General features: G+C 38.8%; 2 protein-coding genes across 12 annotated transcripts in view; one reads left to right on the top strand and one right to left on the bottom strand.

The window, feature by feature from the left end:
- The window catches only part of MAST2 (microtubule associated serine/threonine kinase 2), a 225,701-nt gene that overhangs the window by 37,847 nt on the left and 161,977 nt on the right, over positions 1–25,877 (bottom strand). For all 11 annotated transcript variants that reach the window (XM_043574848.1, XM_043574854.1, XM_043574845.1 and 8 more), the window contains one exon: positions 1,940–2,015. In XM_043574848.1, the coding sequence (XP_043430783.1) occupies positions 1,940–2,015 (76 nt within the window). The remainder of the gene's footprint in view (positions 1–1,939; positions 2,016–25,877) is intronic.
- Positions 12,824–13,237, top strand: LOC122481751 (UPF0729 protein C18orf32 homolog). Its single transcript, XM_043577775.1, has one exon. It carries the CDS (start codon positions 12,911–12,913, stop codon positions 13,235–13,237), a length of 327 nt encoding a protein of 108 aa, XP_043433710.1. The 5' UTR covers positions 12,824–12,910.

Genomic DNA, 25,877 nt, shown 5'->3' with positions numbered 1-25,877 from the left:
CACATAAGAAAATACCAGGTATTGAAAAGTACTTGTTTGAAAATAAACTAGATGATATGATGGAAAATGAGTGGGCTCCTTTATATTGCATGGTTAGTGAAGGCTTCCTTGATAAATTGACATTTAAGATGAGAAATGAAAGACAAGAAAGAGTTAACAAAGTGAAGATCTGAGAAAACAGCATTCCTTGCAAAGGGAACAACAGGTGCACAGACTCTATTAAGTCTACTAAGTTTCAAGAAAGTAGGCACTATGGTGTGGGTTTTTTTGTTTGTTTTTTATGGTTATTTTGTTACCACTATATAACTAGTTACCCAGCATAGTGCCTGGGGATACTGGATGCTCAGTAAATACTTACTGAATGAACGAGAAATGACTCAATACCACTTAAAGAGATTGGTCACAGATCTTGCTGTCTCAGCACAGATGTAATCTGAGGCTACAGTTCACACACAAGATAGGAAGTCTGGGGTAAGAAACACTTTCCAGCTGGACTAGGAAAACAAATGCATCAATCCAGCATATTACTATACTGGAAATGCTCCTAAATAGATGCCTGGGTAACTAATTTTAAGTTACACAAGGTAGGAGAGATCTGTCCATAGGACAAACTTAGATATTTGTTTTGAATAAGGCAACTGGGTCAGGAGGAGCACCCAAGTCAGCTATCCATTTTTCCCAACCTATCCATGTCCTTTTCAGCTATAGAGAATCATGGAGAGGAAAGGGGTGGATTTCTTCTCGGTCCTCATTTGAATGGTGAGTTAATGCTGTTTCGAAGAATGTGCTCTTTTTCTATTATCTCTTTTTAAAAAGGAGTCTAAGTATAGAAACTGCTCTGGCCTCGGAGCGCCTGGGTGGCGCAGTCGGTTAAGCGTCCGACTTCAGCCAGGTCACGATCTCGCGGTCCGTGAGTTCGAGCCCCGCGTCGGGCTCTGAGCCATCAGCTCAGAGCCTGGAGCCTGTTTCCGATTCTGTGTCTCCCTCTCTCTCTGCCCCTCCCCCGTTCATGCTCTGTCTCTCTCTGTCCCAAAAATAAATAAAAACGTTGAAGAAAAAAAAAAAAAAGAAACTGCTCTGGCCTCAAGCTGCAAATATCATTCTGTGTCCACTAAAGGTTCCAAATCTGGAGCCATGATTTTTCTGGAGGACTTAATGCCAAATGCTGATTCTAACCAAAAATACTTTTAAAAATAAAAAATAAAACCAGAGAACATGAACTCTGCCAAGAAAGAATTTTAGAAAAATTTTTGAAAAGTAAGGCTTTTTCCATTTTATATGGAACCATGGTATGTAGTTTGGATGAACTCATCTCAATCAGCTCAGTACTTCTCAAGAGGCCCTGACAATGGGCTGGGCTGTCAGGATTGCTACCACTTCCAGGAATAAGTTTGTATCACATCCAGAGGGTGAAATGCCAGGAGGAATATAAGCATGGCCTTTTAATGCAACAAATCTTTCTAAATTCATGAGAGGGTAAGTGAAGACTCTGTAATCTCTTTATCCCCCAGGAAAGATCCTTTCAGCTCCTCAGAATTAGCTGAGTAAGAGGAGTAAGAGTAAAACCTTGGGTCCCTCTGAGAGGAGAGGCCATTTTCTCATTGATCACACTAGGATAGCTCTCAGTCAAGAGTATAATGTTTTGGAACATATCCTCAGGAAACCAGAGACTTGTGTTCAGGATTGTAAAAATAAATCCACACTTCTTATACCTACTTGTCCATTCAAACTAAATGCAAATACTAGGGCTTTTTAGAAAGCAAAACGTGAACAAGATGATTATGACGTGGGTGAGGAAAGCAGGGAAGGAATTTTGATGGCTGACTGCCCAGGTAACACACTTGAAGGGCAGTACCTCAAAGGAAGAAGTCAACATTTAACTGACATTCATGCAAATGCCACACATGTTTGTCACAGAGGAGGTTTTCTATCAACTTACCTACGGGCAGGAACAAAGGAAAAGTGAGCAGGTGCATTTGGAGAGAAATTCCGGGGACTATCCAAAGGACTGTTACCTGTGGGTGGGAAAAGGAAAAGAAAGCCTATATGAGGTCTGTTTCTGAGGACTGTGACAACCTTTAGGGAAGAAATCTCCCCCTAGTATCAGCAATTAGCACTCATATAGTTATGTTTTCAGGCTTACCATTAGTTTAATGATTCTCTCTTTGTAAAAGTCTGGTAGTCCAGAGGTTTCTTCCTTGTTCCCAAGTTGCCTGTAACCATCTATGTCTCTCAGGCATCCATTCTAGTTCCAGAGGCAACTTGTCAATTTCCTGCCCTCCTAGGAACACCTCAGGCTCCAATCTGCTTAGTCAAGTTACCCCAACTTTCCAAAAGCTTAAAGAACTCATTTGGTGCAGATGGCATGGCCAAATGCTCAAACATTTCTCAAAGGGCAACAGGACTCCTGGTCTAAAAGTCTCTTGCACATATATCTCCGCACACTGCATCCAAGGCTAACCCAGAAAAATGCATGCTTAAGAGAAACTTAAGTTCTTTGGTGAGGACTTAGGATAGCAACATTCCTTAAAAAAGACCATACACAAGGGCCAAGTCTGTAAAGCATGCCCAACTTCCTCACAGTATAGGAATTAACTCCATTTTCCCTTATTAGTTTTCACATGTCCCCTGTAACTTGCTAACCTACAGACAGAAGGTTTGAACAAAACTATGGTTACCTTTGCACTAGTTACAACAGTTCTTGGACCTAAGACTGCCATACTTCTCTGGTCTAACTCCCACCTGGGGGGTTGTATTCAGAAGCTCCTAGATGGCAGAAGCTGTCAATGTGTCTCTATACAAAGGACCATGTCAAACCAAGTACCATACTCCATTATGTGCTGACTACTCTGCCAATCTCTGTCTGCCTCCCACTTCTGTACTCACTTCCCCACACAGCACCTCTGCGACGATTATGTAAAGCCACTCTCAGGACACCTGGCTGGCTTAGTAAGTGGAGCAATGTGACTCTTGATCTCAGGGTTGTGAATTAGGGTCCCACATTGGGTGTAGAGATTACTTAAAATATTTAGATGGCACAAAAACAGACACTCAGATCAATGGAACAGAATAGAGCACCCAGAAATGGACCCACGAATGTATGGCCAACTAATCTTTGACAAAGCAGGGAAGAATATCCAATGGAATAAAGACAGTCTCTTCAGCACGTGGTGCTGGGAAAACTGGACAGCAACATGCAGAAAAATGAATCTGGACCACTTTCTTACACCATACACAAAAATAAACTCAAAATGGATGAAAGACCTAATTTTAAGACAGGAAGCCATCAGAATCCTCAAGGAGAAAGGCAAAAACCTCTTTGATCTTGGCCGCAGCAACTTCTTACTCAACACATCTCCGGAGGCAAGGGAAACAAAAGTAAAAATGAACTACTGGGGCCTCCTCAAAATAAAAATCTTCTGCACAATGAAGGAAATACTCAGCAAAACTAAAAGGCAACCAACAGAATGGGAGAAGATATTTGCAAACAACATATCAAATAAAGGGTTAGTATCCAAAATCTATAAAGAACTTATCAAACTCAACACCCAAAAACAAATAATCCAGTGAAGAAATGGGCAAAAGACATGAATAGACACTTCTCCAAAGAAGACATGTGATGGCCAACCGGCACATGAAAAAATGCTCAACATCACTCATCATCAGGGAAATACAAATCAAAACCACAATGAGATACCACCTCACACCTGTCAGAATGGCTAACATTAACAACTCAGGCAACAACAGATGTTGGTGAGGATGTGGATAGAGAGGATCTCTTTTGCACTGCTGGTGGGAATGCAAATTGGTGCAGTCACTCTGGAAATCAGTATGAAGTTTCCTCAAAAAATTAAAAACAGAACTGCCCTACAACCTGAAAGGGCGGGCCCACGCTGGCCGACTCCATCTTGTTCTGTGTCCTTCACCTTGACCACACCTCCTCCCCTTGAGTAACCCCCCCCCCACCTGCCTAACAGGACTCGGACCCTTCCCCAGCCAATCGGCTGAGGCCACAGCCATTACCTTGCCAACTGCCCCTAAGCCCCAATAAAACCTTTGTCCTTTTGAAACTCGCTCTCTCCCCGGTATCTCACCGCTGCCTCGGTGCAGGTAGGGGATTGAGCTCGAGCTAGCGCGAATAAAGGCTCTTTTGGTTTTACATCAGACTCGGCTCCCTAGTGGTCTTTGGGGATCACGAATTCTGGGCATAACAAACCCAGCAATTGCACTACTAGGTATTTATCCAAGGGATACAGGTATGCTGTTTCAAAGGGGGACATGCACCCCCATGTTTATAGCAGGACTGTCAACAAGAGCCAAAGTATGGAAAGAGCCCAAATGTCCATCAATGGATGAATGGATAAAGACTCCATTCTTAGTTTATTTAAAGACTCTATTAAGGAAAACATCAATCTCCGATATCTTACTGATAAATTCTACCAAACAGTTAAGGAAATCTTTCTTAATTGACTGAACCACCCAGGCACCCCCATTCTTTTTTTTTTTTTAAGTTTATTTATTTTGAAAGAGAGAGAGAGAGTGTGTTAGGATGTCCTTAGAACCACAGTAGAGGTTCCAAGTAGAGGACGGCTATCTTGCCAGCACAACCCAACTAAAAGCCCCTAGTAGCCTGCCAGAACGAATTGGAGGTCAACCAATCACCGAGTGACAGCACTACCGGACGAGAAAAAGGCCCACCCGGACTTAAACCTGGAACCGCAGCAGCTTAAAAACCCCACCCCACCACACCTGGGCGCGACTTCCCTGACTCCTCTCTCTCTCTCCCTGAGTCACGGAACCTCGCCTGAGACCTTAGTTCCCAAATAAAGCCTTTGCTAAAATTTTTTAGTCTCTGACTCCTATCTTTACCCTGCCTTACGCCTGACCCTAACAGAGAGTACGCACACAAATGGGGGAGAGGTAGAGAGAAAGGGAGACAGAAAATCCCAAGTAGGCTCTGAGCCACCAGCACAGAGCCCGACACAGGGCTCGAACCCAGTGTGAGATCATGGCCTGAGCTGAGATCAAGAGTCAGATGCTTAACTGACTGAGCCACCCGGGTACCCCTATATGCATACATTCCTAATGAAACTTCAGAAAATCAAATCCAACAATTATGAAAAGGGTAATACATTATGACCAAGTATATTTATTCCAGGAATACAAGTTAGTTAAAATAAGGAAAAATCAATCAATATAACCCACCATTATAATAGGCTGACAAAAACTATATGATCATCCCAATAGACACAGAAAAAGCACTTGATAAAAATCCAACAACCATTTTTTAACATTTATGTATATATGTATATATGCGTAACCAGTGAGATCAGAAAGGAAATAAAATAGTATTTATTCATTGACAACGTGATTGTCTAGAAAATCTGACAGAATCTATAATAAAATTACTTATATGAATTTCGCAAGGCTACAGGATACAAGGACAATATACAAAAATCTATTATATTTCTATTTGCTAGCTATAGCTAGCTATTTTTATAGCTATACTTTATGTAATCACGAAGTGAAAATAAAAACACTAGCATTTATTGCATAAAAACATGAATACTTAGGGATAAATGTGTCAAAAGGTGTGTAAGAGCTATATAAAACACTGTTAAGAGGGGCACCTGGGTGGCGCAGTCGGTTAAGCGTCTGACTTCAGCCAGGTCACGATCTCGCGGTCCGGGAGTTCGAGCCCCGCATCAGGCTCTGGGCTGATGGCTCAGAGCCTGGAGCCTGTTTCCGATTCTGTGTCTCCCTCTCTCTCTGCCCCTCCCCCGTTCATGCTCTGTCTCTCTCTGTCCCAAAAATAAATAAACGTTGAAAAAAAAATTTTTTTTTAAATAATAAAACACCGTTAAGAGAAAGGCATTAAGAGGTACAAACTTCCAGTTATAAGTAAGTTATGGAGATGAAAAGCATAGCACAGGGAATATCATTAATACTATAATAACGCTGTTTGGTGACAGATGGTGGCTTCAGTTATGGTGAGCGTTAATGTACAGAATTGTTGAGTCACTATGTTTTAAACCTGAAACTAATAAAACATTAATGCAACTATACTTCAATAATAAATTTTAAAAATAAATTTAAAATATTTTTTTAATGGTAAGAGAAATTAATAATGGCCTACATAAATGGAGAAATATACCATGTGTAAAAACATTCAATATTGTTAAGAAGTCAGTTCTCTTCCTAATTGATCTACAGGTTCAGAACAACCCAATCAAAACCCCAGCTGCCTTTTTTTTTTTTTAATAGACTATTTTTTAGAGCCATTTTAGGTTCATAGTAAAATTGAGCAAAAGGCACAGGATTTTCCTAATGCCCCCTGCCCTCACTCATGCACCAACTTTTTCTATCAACTACCTTTTGGGTAAGCTGATTTTAAAATTCATAATGGAGGGGCACCTGGGTTGCTCATTTGGTTGAGAGGCCGACTCTTGATTTTGGTCCAATCATGATCCCAGGGTCGTGGGATCAAGCCCTGCATCAGGCTCTGTGCTGAGCATGGAACCTGCTTAAGATTCCTCTCTCTTTCTCTCTCTCTGCCCCTCCCCCAATGTGTGCACATGCTCCCTCTCTCAAAAATAAATTAAAATAAATTAAAAATAAAATTCATATGAAGGGGCGCCTGGGTGGCTCAGTCAGTTGAGTGGCAGGTCAGCTCAGGTCAGGATTTCGCAGTTTGTGAGTTCGAGCCCCTCGTCGGGCTCTGTGCTGCCAGCTCAGAGCCTAGAACCTGCTTCCGATTCTGTGTCTTCCTCTCTCTCTGCCCCTCCCCTGCTCATGCTCTGTAACTCTCTCTCAATAATAAATATACATTAAAAAACAATTTTTTTAATAAAATTCATATGGAAATGCAAAGGACAAGTGGACAAAAAAACACACTGTATGATTCCATTTAGATAAAATTCTACAAAAGTCAAATTAATCTATAAGTGTTGAAAGCACACCAGTGGGTGCCTGGAGATGGGAAGAATTATAAAAGGACAGGAGGAAACTTTTGGACAATAATGGATATTTTCACTGTTTTGATTGTGGTGATGGTTTCATAGGAATATATATATATCAAAATTTATCAAAAGGTATTCAAATAGGAAAGGAAGAAGAAAAACTTGCACTCTTTGCAGATGACAGGATACTCTATGTGGAAAACCCAAAAGACTCCACCAAAAAACTGCTAGAACTGATACATGAATTCAGCAGTCTCAGGATACAAAATCAATGTACAGAAATCTGTGACCTTCCTATACACCAAAAATAAAGCAGCAGAAAGAGAAATCAAAGAATTGATCCCATTTACGATTGCACCAAAACCCATAAAATACCTAGGAACAAACTTAAAGAGGTGAAAGATCTATATGCTGAAAACTATAGAAAGTTTATGAAAGAAATTGAAGAAGACACAAAGAAATGGCAAAACATTCCATGTTCATGGATTGGAAGAAGAAATACTGTTAAAATGTTGATACTATCCAAAGAAATCTATATATCCAATGCAATCCCTATAAAAATAACACCAGCATTCTTCACAGAGCTAGAACAAACAATCCTAAAATTTGTATGGAACCAGAAAAGACCCTGAATAGCCAAAGTAATGTTAAAAAAGAAAACCAAAGCTGGAAGCATCATAATTCCAGACTTCAAGCTATATTAAAAAGCTGTAATCAGGGGCGCCTGGGTGGCTCAGTCAGTTGAGTGTCTGACTTCGGCTCAGGTCATGATCTCGTGGTCTGTGAGTTCGAGCCCTGCGTCAGGCTCTGTGCTGACAGCTCAGAGCCTGGAGCCTGTTTCAGATTCTGTGTTTCCCTCTCTCTCTGCACCTCCCCCGCTCATGCTCTGTCTCTGTCAAAAATAAATAAACATTAAAAAAAAAAAAAGCTGTAATCATTGGGGCACATGGGTGGCTCAGTCAGTTAAGCGTCCAACTTCAGCTCAAGTCATGATCTCGCGGTTCATGAGTTCAAGCCCCATGTCGGGCTCTGTGCTGACAGCTAGCTCAGAGCCTGGAGCCTGCTTTGGATGCTGTGTCTCCCTCTCTCTCTGCCCCTCCCCCACTCACACTCTCTCTCTCAAAAAAAAAATTTTTTTTTAATTAAAAAAAAAAAAAAGCTGTAATCATCAAGACAGTATGGCACCCAGCACAAAAACATACACCCAGATCAATGGAACAGAATAGAGAACCCAGAAATGGACCCACAAACATATGGCCAACTAATCTTTGACAAAACAGGAAAGAATATCCAATGGAAAAAAGGACAGTCTCTTCAACAAATGGTATTGGGAAAACTGGACAGCAACATGTAGAAGGATGAACCTCAACCACTTTCTTATACCATACACAAAAATAAACTCAAAACAGATGAAAGACCTAAACATAAGACAGGAAACCATCAAAATTCTAGAGGAGAAAACAGGCAACAACCTCTTTGACCTTGGCCACAGCAACTTCTTACTAGACATGTTTCCAGAAGCAAGGGAAACAAAAGTAAAAATTAACTACTGGGACCTCATCGAGAGAAAAACCTTTTGTGCAGTGAAGGAAACAATGGGCAAAACTAAAAGGCAACCTACAGAATGGGAAAAGATACTTGCAAATGACATAACAGATAAAGGGTTAGTATTCAAAATATATAAAGAACATATCAAACTCAACACCCAAAAAACAAACCAGTGAAGAAATGGGCAGAAGACATGAATAGACACTTTTCCAAAGAAGACTTCCAGAAAGCTAACAGACACATGAAAAGACACTCAACATCACTCATAATAAGGGAAATACAAATTAAAACCACAATGAGATACCACCTTGCACCTGTCAGAATGGCTAAAATTAACAACTCAGGAAACAACAGATGCAGGTGAGGATGCAGAGAAAGGGGAAAAATGCAAACTGGTGCAGCTACTCTGGAAAACAGTATTAAAAAAATTAAATTAAAAAATTTAAAATAGAACTCCCTACGACCCAGTAATTGCATTACTAGGTATTTATCCAAAGGGTACAAAAATGCTGATTCAAAGGGACACATGCACCTGAATGTTTACAGCAACACTACTGACAAGAGCCAAATTATGGAAAGAGCCCAAATGATGTCCATCCATCAACTGATGAATGGATAAAGAAGATGTGTACACACACACACACACACACACACACACACACACACACACAGAGGAATATTACTCAGCAATCAAAAAGAATGAAATCTTGTCATTTGCAACAACGTAGATGGAACTAGAGTGTATTATCCTATGCAAAATAAGTCAGAGAAAGATAAGTATCATATAGTTTCACTCACTTGTGGAATTTAAGAAACAAAACAGATGAAGATAGGGGAAGAGAAGGAAAAATAAAATAAAAAGAGAGAGGAAAACAAGCCATGAGAGACTCCTAAATACAGAGAACTGAGAGATGCTGGAGGGGTGGTGGGTAGGGGAATGGGCTAAATGGGTGATGAGCATTAAGGAGACCACTACTGAGATGAGCACTGGATGTTATATTTAAGTGATGAATCACTAAATTCTATTCCTGAATTCATTATTACACTATATGTTAACCAATTTGGATTTAAATAAAATTTTAAACATTTAAAAATTTATCAAATTATATACTTTAAAACAAAAACTTTGTAAGTTAAATTTTATTCATGATACACAATTTTTTGCTCCTTTTATTCTGAGTCTAGTACAATTGAAGATGGTTCATATTTTTAGAAATTTTAGGTCTTTTTGCAATTTAGTTTTAAATTTATTTTGTGAGTTGGTTTTATTATAGATGAAAAATAAATGTCACAAAGATACATAGCTCCCAATGGAAGAAGTCCATTACTGGCTCTATTTATTAGATCGTGATACTTGTTTTTCAATTCCACCCAAAGGATGGTAAATTTCTATCTTCTTGTGGTAACAAGCAGTTTCTCTTGAAGATGAATAGAAACATTTATGTTATTATATTTTTAACAAATAGGTTCAAAATCTATTAAACGTTTCACTTGGAAGAGGAGAAACATGTTATTTCCAATGTTTTTATGAGGTAGATTTACCTGTTTTAATAGGTGGCATCAGTTTGTCAACAAAATAACATACAGATGGGAACACATCCAAAAATTCATTTTTCAAAATACTCTTTCCATGGCACAAATTTCTTTCAAAACGCAGCTACTTTTTCACTCACTGTTACATGTCACCTTCACCTTGAAGGATAGACTAAGAGTATCTGCCACTGTTGCCCACCCTCCATCCCCAATTCCTAGGCAGCATACTACTCAAAACCACTTGTTAGCACAGGAAAGTTCACCAAATGTGGAGCACTTGACATTTTGTAAAACTGCTACAACATTTAGTTTGACCATTCTTTTAATTTGCCACAAGACAACCAGTAAATTTCCTTCTTACACAAACCATTTCAAAGGTTCCCTCCATATTGTATTACAAAGTTTTGTGAAAATGCATCTGTAAGAGAACAGGTGGTTGCCAGGGTCGGGGATGGAGATGGGTGAAATAGGTGAAGGGATTAAGAGTACACTTATTCTGATGAGCATTGAGTAATGGATAGAATTGTTGAATCATATTGTATAGGTGAAACTAATATAATACTGTATGTCAACTATACTGGAATTAAAAACAGAGACTTAAGTAATAGCAAAAACTGGGGGGGGGGGGAATGCGCCTGTAAGCTGCAATATGTTACAATATGATCAAGGGAAATGATGACTGAGGGTATAGAGGGGCTCAACGCTGTTCATGGCATATTATGTACACTTTGTGACACAGGGTTTAATGTGGGTAGTACCATTGTCAATCCATATTAGTACTGGTAAACCTGATTTAATTCTCAATTTTCATTGTAAAAAATAAGTAGAAGTTTTATTATTTTCCCCTCATGCCCAAATGGATTGTCTTTAGAGAACCACTTTGGAGAATGTTGCTATTCAAAAATTCTAGGTAGTAGAATGACAAGTACTAAGTGATACATTAGGAAGAAAATGTCCAATTTCAAAATTTAGAATGAACTGAGTAGAAAGAAAAAAGGAGTTAGGGGTTTCTTCAAATAACTCAAATGAAAGGTGATTAGGGCCTCCATATGACCATAACAAAGTCAGAATATATTCACCCAGAATTAGTTTATTAAAGGCTTTCTCTCTCTCTCTCTCTCTCTCTCTCTCTCTCTCTCTCTCTCTCTTTTTAAGACAGCGAGAGAGCACTAGAGGATGAGGGGCAGAGAGAGAGGGGGAGAGAGAGAATCCCAAGCAGACTCTGTGCTGTCAGTGCAGAGCCCGACATGTTGTGAGCCCAATATCTCACAAACCATGAGCCAAAATCAAGAGTCAGATGCTCAACTGATTGAGCCACCCAGGCATCCTGGCTTTTTCTAAGTCTTAAACTGAATATGTCCTCTGTTTCTCCTCTGTTGGCCTATTTCTAAATCCTTGATGGCATCTGTCATAACTAAAGGCACTGTTTAGTTCATCTTTATTCCCATGTCAATAAGGTAAATACTTGTTAATTTATCAGTTTTTAAGGTTTATGCATTTGTTCATTACAACTTTTTAGAGCTGGTTCACAAATCAACACTTTAATATCAGATATGGCCAACAAAGTAAGGAAATGGTTTGCAAGTTGTGGGGTAGTTGCCAGGACACAGCCAAAACCCCTTGCCTGTGTCTGTGATGGTAATGTCTCACAAGAAAATTCTGTAGTTCAAAAGGAAATAATAATGGATTCCCAGTATCTGAAAGCTGACAAAATAATAAACATTGTAATAAGCATTCCTTCCAACTGGCCAGGCTCCAATAGACTTTTCAAAGGTACTATTCTGACACTAACTGGGTGTACTGAAATTTAACCACACAGAGTTAGTGCAGATCTGACAGATAGGGCAAGGTCCTCAAGCCTGCCTCACTTCCTACACCAACTATAAATCTTCAGGGAAGGAAGGTGGCAAAGCCACCTGTACTGTGGACATATTGACTATAAATTCAGAGGTTTCTACAGCTCCCCCCTCCACATTCAATAATTCACTAAAACAAGTCATAGAACTCAGAAAGCGTTATATTTACTATTACGGTTTTATTATAAAGGATGCACATGAGCAAGGTCAGGGAAGGAATGCAGAGCTCCTGTGCCCTCTTCTTATGTAATCAGGGTGTGTTGCCCTCCTGGCACATAAATTGTTCACCAACCAGAATGTTCTACTCTGAGCTTGCTATCTACAGTTTTTATTGTGGTCTCACTAAACAGATATAATTGATTAAATCATTGGCTGCACAACTGAACTAAATCTCCGGCTCCAATTCCCTCCCCAGGATGGCCCAAAGTTCTAAATTTCTAAACATGCAATTGGTCTTCCTTCCCGGTGACCAAGCCTCCATCTTGAAGCTACCTAAAGGGCCACGTTGAACTGCCCCATTAGCTAACAAAGACACTCCTATCATTCAGGATGTTCCAAGGTTTCTAGAAGCTCTGTACCAGGAACCTGAGATAAAGACCAGAGAAATTGTTTATTATACCACCAGATGCCATGGCCTAAAAAGTTTGTGCTACTTTTCCTAGGTTTTCTCTACTTCTGCAACATTCATTTTACCTTAAAAAGTCAAAATTACTAATACGATGGTTGTAACAGAATAAAATCAATATTTGAATTGGTCTTGGTTTGAGAGAAAATTAAGATGTTAGAATGGAGATGGTTGTGGGGATGGGTTACAAACATGATGGGGTGCAAGGAGTGCACTTGTGATGAACACCAGGTGTTGTACAGAAGTGCTGAATCACTGTACTGTACATCTGAAACTACCATGACACTGTATGTTAACTAACTGGAATTTAAATAAAAACTTTAAAAAATGGAACTATCCTACAATCTGGTAACTGCACTGCTAGGTATTTATACAAAGAATACAAAAATATGAATTCAAAGGGCTACATGCACCCGATGCCTGATTTTCCACATGGACTGGTGGTCGCAGTGTGGGAACTCCAGCCTGGGAGGATGGTGTGCATCCCTTGCTGCGTCATGGTTCTGCTCTGGATCTACAAAGAATTCCTGGTGCCATACATATGCCCTCTGCTTTCCCCCTTTGTTAGTCGCATGTGGCCTAGAAAAGCTCTTCTAAAATCCCATGATAAAAACAAAGGCAAAGCAGACTGCAAGGGTGCAGACATAAGTGGACTGCCAACAAAAGGACCAAAGGAAATCTCTGATAAAAATAAAGACTTAAAGGGATTGTTCTAAAGGATCTCACTGTTTTAAAAATGGACGTGATAATATGAAGCACCTTGCTTGTAATTGTCTCTGACCTTTTTCTGAGACTAGGATTTGGGATAGGTAGCTTAGATACTTACCCGATACTAATCAGGAAATACATGATATTTATATTTAAAATGTGTGTTTATATTTAAAATGTGGGGCGCCTGGGTGGCTCAGTAGGTTAAGCGTCCGACTTCAGCTCAGGTCATGATCTTGCAGTCCGTAAGTTCAAGCCCCACGTCAGGCTCTGTGCTGACAGCTCAGAGCCTGGAGCCTGCTTCTGATTCTGTGTCTCCTTCTCTCTCTCTGCCCCTCCCCCACTCATGCTCTGTCTCTCTGTCTCTCTCTCTCAAAAATAAAAATAAACATTAAAAAAAATAATAAAATGTGTTCAGTTATATTTAATGATCTCATTCCTGTGTTCCTTTTTCATTAAGGTAGCTTTCATTTCTATTATTGCAGTTATGAATAAATAGAAGGTTTGTGCCAGTAGGCACTGCTACTAAATCAGTACTCAGAAATCCTTGGGCCTCTAGCTTTTGTTCAAGCTCTTTGAATTTGAGCAGAGTACAATGTTACCGTGAAATAGTGCAATGAGACTATGCAGTGAAAGGAAAAGGGGTTTGGGGGGATGCTAAGGACCTGAAACATAAAGATACAATTACTGCTCAATACAACAGAGAAGCTTACTCAGGAGAGTAGTAATTACTGCTTCTGGCTGTGAGGAAAATAGAAAAGACAGGAAAATAGGGGAAACACCTTTGAAAAATGTAATACTTTAAAGTATCTAATGTACATTATAAAATTCTAATCCTATTGCATTCTTTCTATTCTTACAAAGTATACCAAATACTCTGTTCGGGGGCGGGGGGGGGGGGAGAAAGAAACAGCCTTAGTGTCCATCAACTGATGAATGAATAAAAATGTCAGATACACACACAAACACACACACTGGAATATTACTCGGCCATAAAAAAGAATGAACTTTTGCCATCTGCAACAACATGGATGAGCTAGAGAGTATTATGCTAAGTGAAATAAGTGATAGACAAACACCATATGATTTCACTCATGTGGAATTTAAGAAACAAAACAAAGAGAAAGGGGTAAAAAAAAGAGACAGCGAGATGCAAACCAAGAAACAGGCTCTTAACTATAGAGAATGGATAGTTACCAGAAGGGAGGTGGGTGGGGGGATGGGTTAAATAGAGGATTAAGGGGTGCAATTGTTGCAATGAGTACTGAATGATGTATGGAAGTATTGAATCACTATACTGCATATCTGAAACTAGTATTACACTGTATGTTAACTAACTGGAACTTTTTGTTTTTTGTTTTTTTAAAAAAGAGAGAGCATGAGCAGTAGAGAGAGAGACTGTTAAGCAGGCTCCAAGCCCAGTGCAGAGCCCGATGCAGGGCTTCATCTCAAGACCCGCAGATCATGACCTGAGTCAAAATCAAGAGTCGGGTACTTAACTGACTGAGCCTCCCAGGTATCCCAGTAACTGGAATTTAAATAAAAACTTTACAAAATAAGAAAATTAAGATGTTAGAATGTTAACATTTTGAAGAAAATATTTAATTCTTTCATTAAAATTTTTTGTTTGTTTTTGACAGAGAGAGCGCGCGGGGCGCGCGCACACTCAAGTGGGGGAGGGGCAGACAGAGACACACACAGAATCTGAAGCAGGCTCCAGGCTCTGAGCTGTCAGCACAGAGCCTCACACAGGGCTCAAACCCATGAACTACAAGATCATGACCCGAACCAAAGTCGGCTGCTTAACCAACTGAGCCACCCAGGTTACCCTAATTTAATTCTTAACAATCACATTATTGAGAAGAACTCTTTCATAAAGAGAGCCAGAAATGGATCAACAGGACAAAAAAAAAAAAAAAAAAAAAAATCAAATCTCGTCAGGACAGAAAGCCCAGCGGCCTACAAAGCAGGCTTTTTCAACTTTACCAAGCAGTTTAGCAGTCAGAGGAGGTAGTTCAAAGGCAAGTAGTCATCCACCCCAGAGAAACAAAGTTATAATGAAACATATAAACAGAACTGGGAACAGTCAGTTGACCTTGAACCAGTTCCTTCACTTACACAGTTTAACTAGTTATAAAGGAATGTAAGCATATAGCAAGCTCCTATGTAAATACCACCCAGGTTAACAATACCATTTTCCAAAATCCCTTTACATAATCTTTCCAAAGTCCCTCCCCTTTCTCAATACAGGTTAAACATCATTGTCCTTACTTTTACGGCAATCATTTCTTTACAGATTTATCAACTAAGTATGCATCTCTAAATACTTGAGTTTTTTTCATACAGCTTAAAAAACTGAGAAATAATTAATACATTATAAAATCCAACCTTTTAAAGTGTACAGTTTAGTGGTTTTTAGTATATTCACAAACTTGTACAACTATCACCACTATCTACTTCCAGCACATTTTTATCACTCAAAAAGGAAACTGTCCCTGTTAACAATCACTCATTCTCCTCTCCCATCAAGCCCCTGGCAAACCACTAATTTACTTTCTGTTTCTATGGAATTGCCTATCCTGGACATTTCATAGAAATGGAATTATATAGGGGCGCCTGGGTGGCTCAGTCGGTTAAGCGTCCGACTTCGGCTCAGGTCATGATCTCACGGTCTGTGAGTTCGAGCCCCGCGTTGGGCTCTGTGCTGACAGCTCAGAACCTGGAGCCTGTTTCAGATTCTGTGTCTCCCTCTCTCTCTGCCCCTCCCTTGTTCATTGCTCTGTCTCTGTCTCAAAAATAAATAAACATTAAAAAAAATTTTTTAAAAAGAAATGGAATTATACAAGTAAGTGACATCTCATGTTCTACTTTGTCTATCTTTAAAACTTTATATGAGGGGCGCCTGGGTGGCTCAGTCGGTTAAGCGTCCGACTTTGGCTCAGGTCATGATCTCACTGTCCGTGAGTTCGAGCCCCGCGTTGGGCTCTGTGCTGACTGCTCAGAGCCCGGAGCCTGTGTCAGATTCTGTCTCCCTCTCTCTCTGACCCTCCCCCGTTCATGTTCTGTCTCTCTCTGTCTCAAAAATAAATAAATGTTAAAAAAAAATTAATAAAAAACAAAACTTTATATGAAAAAAATGTGAAACTGTTTTTATAAAATGGTTCTACCAATTTATATTTCCACCAGTAGTGTTGTAGGATTACCATTGTTTCATATACTTATTTACACTTGGTTTTGTCACTTTAAGCCATTTTTGGTGGCCACATAATGGAGTCTCATTGCAATTTTATTTTGCATTTCCATGATTACTAAAGAGATTAAAGTATCTTTTCATGTATTTATTGGCCATTTGTATTGCTTTTGTTAACTAATTCCTGTTCAAGTCTCTTAGCTGTTTTTCAGTCATACTATTTTTTATTTTATTGATTTGCTGGAATTCTCTTAAAGATTCTCAAGGCAAGCCCTTTGTCAGTTTTAAGCATCATAACATCTTCTTCCACTTTGTGGCTTGCTTTTTCACAGTATCATCATCTTCTTTTTTTTAAGTTTATTTATTTTGAGAGAGAAAGAGAGAGCAAAGGAGGGGCAGAGAGAGAGAGAGAGAGAGAGAAAGAGAGAGAGAGAGAGAGAATATCCCAAGCAGACCCCACACACAGTACAGAGCCCTATATGGGACTCCAACTCACGAACTGTGAGACCATGACATGAGCTGAAACCAAGAGTCAGATACTTACCTGACTGAGCCACCCAAGTGCCCCCACAATATTTTCTGATGACTACAAAGTCTTAATTTTAAGGTAGTCAAATGTATTATCCTTCTCCTTTATGTTCTTAAAAAATATTCCCTTTATGCTCTTTTAAGATATTCTCCCGCACACTTTCTAAAAGTTTAGTGTTTTGACTTTCACCATTTAAACCTACAATTTAATGTATATCAAATCATGTTGTATACTTTAAATAGCTTACAATTGTATTTATCAGTTATACCTTAATGAAACTGAGAAAAAAAAATCTAAAATTCACCTGAATTGATTTCTGTGAAGAAAGAGTTAAATCTGGGGCACCTGGGTAGCTCAGTCAGCATCTGACTTCAGCTCAGATCATGATCTCACCAATCATAGGTTTGAGCCCCACATAGGGCTCTCTATTATCAGCAGAGACCCTGCTCTGGATCCTGTTTCCCTCGTGCTCGCACTCTGTCTCTCTCTCTCTCTCTCTCTCTCTCAAAAATAAACAATAAAAAAAAGAAGGTTAAATTTTTCAGTGTCTCCATATGGTATACAATTGGCCCAGTGTTACTTTCACCATAAATCAAGTGTCCATATATGTATACATTTGTTTCTGGGATCTTCTTTTTCCTTCTCTTTCATCTACTCTTCAGTACTCCTTATTTAAGTTAAGGGTATCATTACTCATTAATCACCCAACCAGGAAATCTAGAGATAACTAACTCTAATTCCTACTTATTTAATCTCATAAAATTTTCTCATATTCATATATTTTCTCCATTTCTAACACTCCCTTCCATCTTGACAATGGCAATGGTCTCCTCACTGGTTCTGCAACTGCCAGAGTATCCTTACTTTTGTACTCCCAAACACCCTGGACATATATTTAGTAAAGCCCTTAACATATTTAATTAGGTGAAAACTTGACTGCCCCCATGAAGACACACAGCTTCCCCTGCAGCTCTCTCAAATAAGAACTGTTGGCTGTCACACATCCCTTTATATCACTGGACATAGAGGTGGGGTAGGTATTTTGCTGGCTCCTTATGTTCTCTTCCAGGTACTCTCCATCTTAATACCACCGAATCATCCCCATCAGTGTCTAGAAGGCATCCCAAACTTAAATTCCCAAGGATTGGAGATCCTGGAATCAAATGCTGATTTTTTGGGGGATGAGGTTTCTAGATGACACAAGGTAGAAAGATTAGAGGTAGTGCTTAGAGAGCAGTAGGAAGAATAAAACTAAAATTAGTTTAAAACAGTCCAAGTAACTGAGGTACTATGGAGAAGAAGCTCACTAGAAAACAAGAGTTCAAACAACCAAAAGTCCTAAGAACTGAAAAATCAGCGAATGTATTCAAACCATCAAGAATAACAGGAGTTAGAACTGAAGAGTAATAGTGAGTCAAGAGCTAAGATAACTACAGGTGCATTGATGGGTAGTGATACAATTAAATGGTATAAGATTAAAAGTTTGGGGGCATTAAGAAAAAGAGAGAGAGAATAATGAAAAGATAAGGACATCTTCTCTTCCTTTCAGGCCCAATGCTATAAGGCCTTGGGAGAGGCAAAAGCTAACACTTGAGAGGGTTGTAGGACAATCTTATTCTAACCTTTCCCTTTCCCACAGGATTCCACTAGAACAAGATTGAGCAGGGGCACCTGGGTGGCTCAGTCAGTTAAGCATCTGACTTTGGCTCAGGTCGTGATCTCCTGGCTCCTGGGTTCGAGCCCCATGTCAGGCTCTGTGCTGATAGCTCAGAGCTGGGAGCCTGTTTTGGACTCTCAGTGTGCCCCCCCACCAAAATAAATAAACATTAAAAAAAATTTTTTTAAAGAACAAGATTGAGCATATAGGAGATTTTGCTGATAATAAATTCCAGAAGGTACATTGGAAGGGTTTCAAGAGTCAGAGGGTTGAGAAAAAGGGGCAAAACAGGAATATTCTGGAATTTACAGGAATTAAGAATGTAGCATACAGGAAAGGAGGGTGCCAGGGGATTCCTGTAGTGACAGATATAAACAGGAATAAGGGATGATGAAATTAGCCCTAGTGGATTCAAGGAAGATTGAGTGATGAGCCTGCAAGTGTTAGGGAGTAAAGAGGAACGAATCCTGGGACTTGCTCCAAAGCCTCAAGGAAGTCATACTCTAAATCCCAGTACACTCATTGAAAATTAGATGATATTTAACAAACATCATATAAACATACATGCCCACTGACCTGTTAATCTTATTCCAAAAATTTACACAGTATATTCCATGACTCACCAGTTTCATGTCTACATACACAGGCAGAGAATCCGTAAGGACACAGTTGAATTCTACAGCACCACCAATCAACTGGACATAACTGACATGTATAGACTACTTAATCCAATGACAGCAGAACACACATCCTTCTCAGGATCACATGGAGCATTCACAAAGATAGACCACATTCTGGACCATAAAGCACATCTTAACAAATTTAAAAGAACAGAAATCATACAATGTCTACTTTTAGATCACAATGGAAGCAAACTAGTAATCAATAACAGAAGATAAGTGGAAAATGGCAAAATACTTGGAGATTAAAAACACACTTCAAAATAACACATGAGTCAGAGAAGAAATCTCAAGATAAACATTTTCAACTAAATGAAAATGAAAATACAGCTTACCAAAATTTGTGAGATGCAATGAAATACAGCTTTGAGAGAAATTCATAGCCTTAAATGCATATATTAGAAAAGAAGATCTAAAATTAATCATCTAAGCCTACACCTTAAGAAACTAGATTAAGTTTAAAGTAAGCTGATGAAATAATAAATACTTGAGAAGAAGTTAATGAAATTGAAAACAGGAAGTCAACAGAGAAAAATCAACAAAACTAAAAGCTGGTTCTTTGAGAAGACCAACAAAATGGATAAACCTCTAGCTAGGCTAAGAAAAAGAGAGAGAAGACAGAAATCACTAATATTAGAAATTAAGGGCACCTGGATGGTTTAGTCGGTTAAGCGGCCGACTTCAGCTCAGGTCACAATCTTGTGGTCTATGAGTTTGAGCCCCACATCGGGCTCTGTGCTGGCCCCTAGAGCTTGCTTCTGATTCTGTGTCTACCTCTCTCTCTGCCCCTTCCCTGCTTGCTCTCTGTCTCTGTCTCTCTCTCTCTCAAAAGTAATAAACATTAAAAAAAAATTTTTTTTAAAGAAAAATTAAACAAGAGACATCATTACAGAGTCCATGGACATTAAAAGGATAATAAAGCGATGCTGTGAACAGCCCTGTGTCCATAAATATGATAACCTAGATTAAATAGACCAATTCCTTAAAAATCAAAATCTACCAAAGCTCTGGCAACAAACAGGCAATCCGACTAGGCTTCTATTAAAGAAAGTAATCAATAATTAATAACCTTCCAAAACAGAAAATACCAGGCCCAGATGTACTCAATCAAACACTTAGTAAGAAATTATAACAGCACTCCACAATCTCCTCCAGAAGACAGAAGCAGAGGGGACTTAACTTACTCTATGAGCCACAATTATCCTAATACCAAAACCAGGCAAAGACATTACAAGACAAAAACTAAAGACCAATCTCTCTCATGAAAGATGTAAAATCCCCCCCCCCAAATATTAGCAAATGAAAGCCAACAATGCATAAAAGAAATTATACACCATAACAAGGGGGGATTTATCCCAGGTATGCAAGGCTGGTTCAACATTTGAAAATTAATCAGTGTAATCCATCAAACCAACAAGCTAAAGAAGCAAAATCAAATGAGCATATTGGGACCCCTGGGTGGCTTAGTCAGTTGAGCATCTGACTTCAGCTCAGGTCATGATCTCACAATTCATGAGTTTGAGCCCTGCATCAGGCTCACTGTTCTCAGTGCAGAGCCTACTTTGATCTTCTGTCCCCCTCTCTCTCTCTGCCCCTCCCCAGCTTGTGCTCTCTCAAAAATAAATAAAACATTTAAATTTTAAAAATGATCATATTAACAGATGCAAAAAAAGTATTTGATAAAATCCAAAACCCATTCATGATTTTAAAAACTCAGCAAATTAGGAATAGAAGGAAAAGTTCATCAATTTGATAAAGAACACTTACAAAAAACCTACAGTTGTCATCATACTTAATGGTGAGAAACTTGAAACTCTCCCACCATGTGGTACCTTCTCACCACTGCTTTTCAACGTTGCAGTGGAAGTCCTAGCTAATGCAGTAAGATAAGGAAATAAAAAGTATACAGATTGAGAAGGGAGAAATAAAACTGTCTTTGTTCACAGAAGACATGATAGCCTATAGAGAAAATCTGAAAAAAAATCAGAAAACATCCTAGAACTAATAAGCTATTACAGCAAAAATTCAGGACACAAGGTTAATCTACAAAAGTCAACATTTTACTATATACTCTCAATGAACATGTGGAAATATAAATTAAAAGCCTATTGCCATTCACATTACCACTCCCCAAAAATGAAATACTTAGTTATAAATCCAACAAAATATGTGTAAGATCTAAATGAGGAAAACTACAAAGTTCTGATGTTTGATATCAAAGAAGAACTGCATAAATGGAGAGGGATTCCATATTCATAGATAAGGGGATTCAATATTGTCAAGATGTCAGCTCTTCCCAACTTGATCTATGGATTCAACACAATTCCAATCAAAACCCCAGCAAATTATTTTGTGGACGTTGAGAAACTGATTCTAAAGTTTATATAGAGAAGCAAAAGACCCAAAAATAGCCAACTCAATATTGAAGAAAAAGAACAAAGTTGGAGAACTAATGCTATCCAACTTCAAGACTTACTATAAAGCTGTGGTAATCAAGACTGTGTGGTGCTAGATAAAGGAAAGACAGATTAATGGAACAATATAGAGACAGAACAGACAGGCAGAAACAAAACCACATAAATACAGTAAACTGATCTTTGACAAAAGAGCAAAAGCAACAAAACAAAACAAATTAAAAAAAAAAAAACACAATCTTTTCAACAAATAGTGCTGGAACAAGTGGACATGCACAAGCAAAAAAAAAAAAAAATAGATATAGACCTTCATAAAAACTCAAATGTATCACAGACCTAAACCTTGATGACCCTGGCTATGGCAATGACATTTTAGGCACAACACCGAAGGCATGATCCATGAAAGAAACAATTAAGTTGGGTTTTCATTAAAATTAAAATTAAAAACTTCTGCTATGCAAAAAAGAATAAGGCAACAAGCCAAAGACTAGGAGAACAGGTTTGCAAAAGGCCTCTGATAAAAGACTGTGATCCAAAATAATACAAAGAACACTTAAATCAATGATAAGAAAACAACCTGATTAAAAAACAAGCAAAAAATGTGAACAGACACGTCACCAAAGAAGATGACAAGTAAGCATATGAAAAGATGTTCAGGGGCACCTGGGTGGCTGAGTTGGTTAAATGTCCGACTCTTGATATCGGCTCAGGTCATGATCTCACCAATCAAGAGACTGAGCCCCGCGTCAGGCTCTGCACTAACAATGTGGAGTGTGCTTGGGATTCTGTCTCTCCCTGTCTCTCTGCCCCTCCCCTGCTTGTGCAGGCGCTCACTAGTTCCCTCTCTCTCAAAATAAACATAAAAAGATGTGCAACATCATATGCCATTAGGGATATGCAAATTGAAACGAGATACCACTAAAAACCTATTAGAATAGCCTAAGTCCAAAACACTGATAACATCAAATGTTGGTGAAGATGTGGAGCAACGGGAACTCTAACTCACTGCTGGTGGGAACGCAAGATAGTACAGACACTTTGGAAGATAGTTTGGCAGTTTCTTACAAAATTAAACATACCCTTAACCACATGTTCCAGCAATCAAGCTCCTTGGTATTTATCCAAATGAACTGAAAACTTATGTCCACAAAAACTCTGCACACAGATGTTTATAACAACTTTATTCATAATTGCCAAATTTGGAAGCCACCAAGATATCCTTCAGTAGGTGAATGGGTTAATAAACTGTGGTACATTGGACAATGGAATATTATTACTCAGTGCTAAAAAGAAATGAGCTATCAAGGCATGGTAAGACATGAAGGACTCTTAAAATCTGAAAAGGTCTCATACTATATTATTCCAACTATATGACATTCTGGAAGAGGCAAAACTATGGCAACAGTGAAAAGATTAGTGGATGCCAGGGGTTAGAGGTAGGGAGGGATGAAAAGGCAGAGCACAGGGAGTTTTTACATCAGTGAAACTATTCTCTGTGATAATACAATGACAGATACATGTCATGTACAACACCAAGAGTGAACTCTAATGTAAATTATGGAGTTTGAGGGATAATGATGTGCCAGTGTAGGTTAATCGATTTTAACAAATATACCACTCTGGTGCAGGATATTGATAGTGGGGGAAGCTATATGCTATGGGACAGGGTATATGAGAACTCTCTGTGTTTTCTGCTCAATTTTGCTGTAAGCCCAGAAACTGCTCTAAAAAACAAAGTTTATTAATTAAACAACAACAACGAACTAGGAAGGTTCTATTTCCAGAATTACTAAGTACCTACTAAACTGACCTTGTAGTAGTTATAATCTACTTACACATAGTAAGTATTTAATAATAAATTGAACTGTATGGAATAAATAGACCTACTTTCAAGTCAACAGGCCTCACATTACTCAACAGATTCCAGACTTAAAATTAAAGTTGAAGGGTCTTAGGATATCCTGTGGACCCAAATATCACGATGTATTAAGACTGGAGGATATAATCTAATGTGAAGTTTGATTTGCATGGAACAATCAGTGCTGCTTTTCTCAACATCTAGGTAAGTAGAGAGTCTACAGCCATGAATTGGGCTTTTAAGTCAATTCTTCCCTGGGTCTGAGGCCCACCTGGATTTTCTACAGTGATCTGGGGAGAGATGATGATGATGACAGGTCACATTTATGGAGTACAAACTATGTTACATGTATTAACTCAAAGCTAGAGTCTACAGCCCTAGGCAGGCTGAAAAGAGCAGATGATGTTCTCAATCAAAGCCACTTGAATAGGGAAGATTTAGTCCTGAACTGCCAGGAATCTAAATAAAGAGACAATCATCTCAGAGAGGAGCAGGCACTAGTAACATGCGCAGAATTCATATTATAGTTATGAAATAATGTATAAGGTCTATACAAGCTAAATTTATTTCTATAGATGAAAAGGCCAGGTCAGAGATATATGCCGTTTTTACAAAGTTCCAGTGTAGAGTGCACATAATCCAGTCAATTTGAGGGGGAACATACCCAAACACAATGAGAGCTTTACTTTACAGGCTCAGTATGCCTCCAATTCCCTGGTCCCCCCTGTGCTCTTGTGGTGTCTTCTAATATGAGAGTTAGTGTTTGAGAGTTTTATTGATTTCTGGAGAAGGGCCATGAGCACACTGAACAGCTGGATTTGAGCCCAGTAAAGTGAGACCTTTGTCCCAAGGACAAAAATCAATTTCAGAACCACAAGACTCTCATTGTACTTAGACAACTACTCCACATGCACCCTCATTTTCCTTCCTCCAAAGACACAGTAAACTGTGAGAAAAGAGACAAACCCAAGTGAAACAGGTCTGTCTTATCTGGCTTGATGACGAGCTGTTTCACTGCTGTGGTTTTTGTTTGTTTTTTTAATGTTTATTTCTATTTTTTTTCTATTGTAATCTGTACTTTTATGCTATTTTTTTTTAATTCTCTTTCAATTCCTAAACATACATCCTTAGTTGAAATATTGCCCTATGCTCTGTGGACAATTTACAAACACTTAAAATATTTTCCAGGAAAATTTCATTTCATTTCAACTTGTGAATCCTTTAAGCCTTTTTTTTTTTTTTTTTTTTTAATATCCAAGTTAGTTAGCATACAGTGCAATAATGATTTCAGGAGTAGATTCCAGTGATTCATTTCCTATGTATAACACCCAGTGCTCATCCCAACAAGTGTCTTCCTTAATGCCCCTTGTCCATTTAGCCCATCTCCCCACCCCTAACCCCTCCAGCAACCCTCAGTTTGTTCTCTGTAAGAGTCTCTTATGTTTTGTCCCCCTCCTTGTTTTTGTATTATTTTTGCTTCCCTTATGTTCATCTGTTTTGTATCTTAAATTCCTCGTATGAATGAAGTCTTATGATATTTGTTTTTCTCTGACTAGTTTCACTTAGCATAATACCCTCTAGTTCCATCCACAGAGTTACAAATGACAAGATTTCATTCTTTTTGATTGCCGAGTAATACTCCATTGTATATATATTCACCACATCTTCATCCATTCAGCTGTCAATGGACATTTGGGTTCTTTCCATACTTTGGCTATTGTCGATAGTGCTGCTATAAACATTGGGGTGCATGTCCCCCTTTGAAACAGCACACCTGTATCTCTTGGATAAATACCTAGCAGTACAATTGCTGGGTCATAAGGTAGTTCTATTCTTAATTTTTTGAGGAACCTCCATACTCCTTTTCCAGGGTGGCTGTACCAGTTTGCATTCCCACCAGCAGTGCAAAAGAGATTCTCTTTCTCTGCATCCTCGCCAACATCTGTTGCTCCCTGAGTTGTCAATTTCAGCCATTCTGACAGGTGTGAGGTGGTATTTCATTGTGGTTTTAATTTGTATTTCCCTGATGATGAGTGATGTTGAGCATCTTTTCCTGTGTCTGTTAGCTATCTGGATGTCTTCTTTGGGAAAGTGTCTATTCATGTCTTTTGCCCATTTTTTTCACTGGATTATTTGTTTTTTGGGTGTTGAGTTTGGTAAGTGCTTTATAGATTTTGGATACTAACCCTTTACCTGATATGTCATTTACAGATATCTTCTCCCATTCTGTTGGTTGCCTTTTAGTTTTGCTGATTGTGTCCTTTGCTGTGCAGAAGCTATTTATTTTTATGAGGTCCCAATAGTTCATTTGTTTATTTCT

The sequence above is a fragment of the Prionailurus bengalensis genome, chromosome C1 (genome assembly GCF_016509475.1).
Source record: "Prionailurus bengalensis isolate Pbe53 chromosome C1, Fcat_Pben_1.1_paternal_pri, whole genome shotgun sequence".
Taxonomy (NCBI): Eukaryota; Metazoa; Chordata; class Mammalia; order Carnivora; family Felidae; genus Prionailurus; species Prionailurus bengalensis.
The sequence above is the reverse complement of the archived record's forward strand: the minus strand, read 5'-3'. Positions and strand labels throughout refer to the sequence as shown.

Coding starts and splice junctions, on each gene's coding strand:
- LOC122481751 (XM_043577775.1), top strand. CDS start 12,911: ATGAATTCAAAGGGCTACATGCACCCGATGCCTGATTTTCCACATGGA.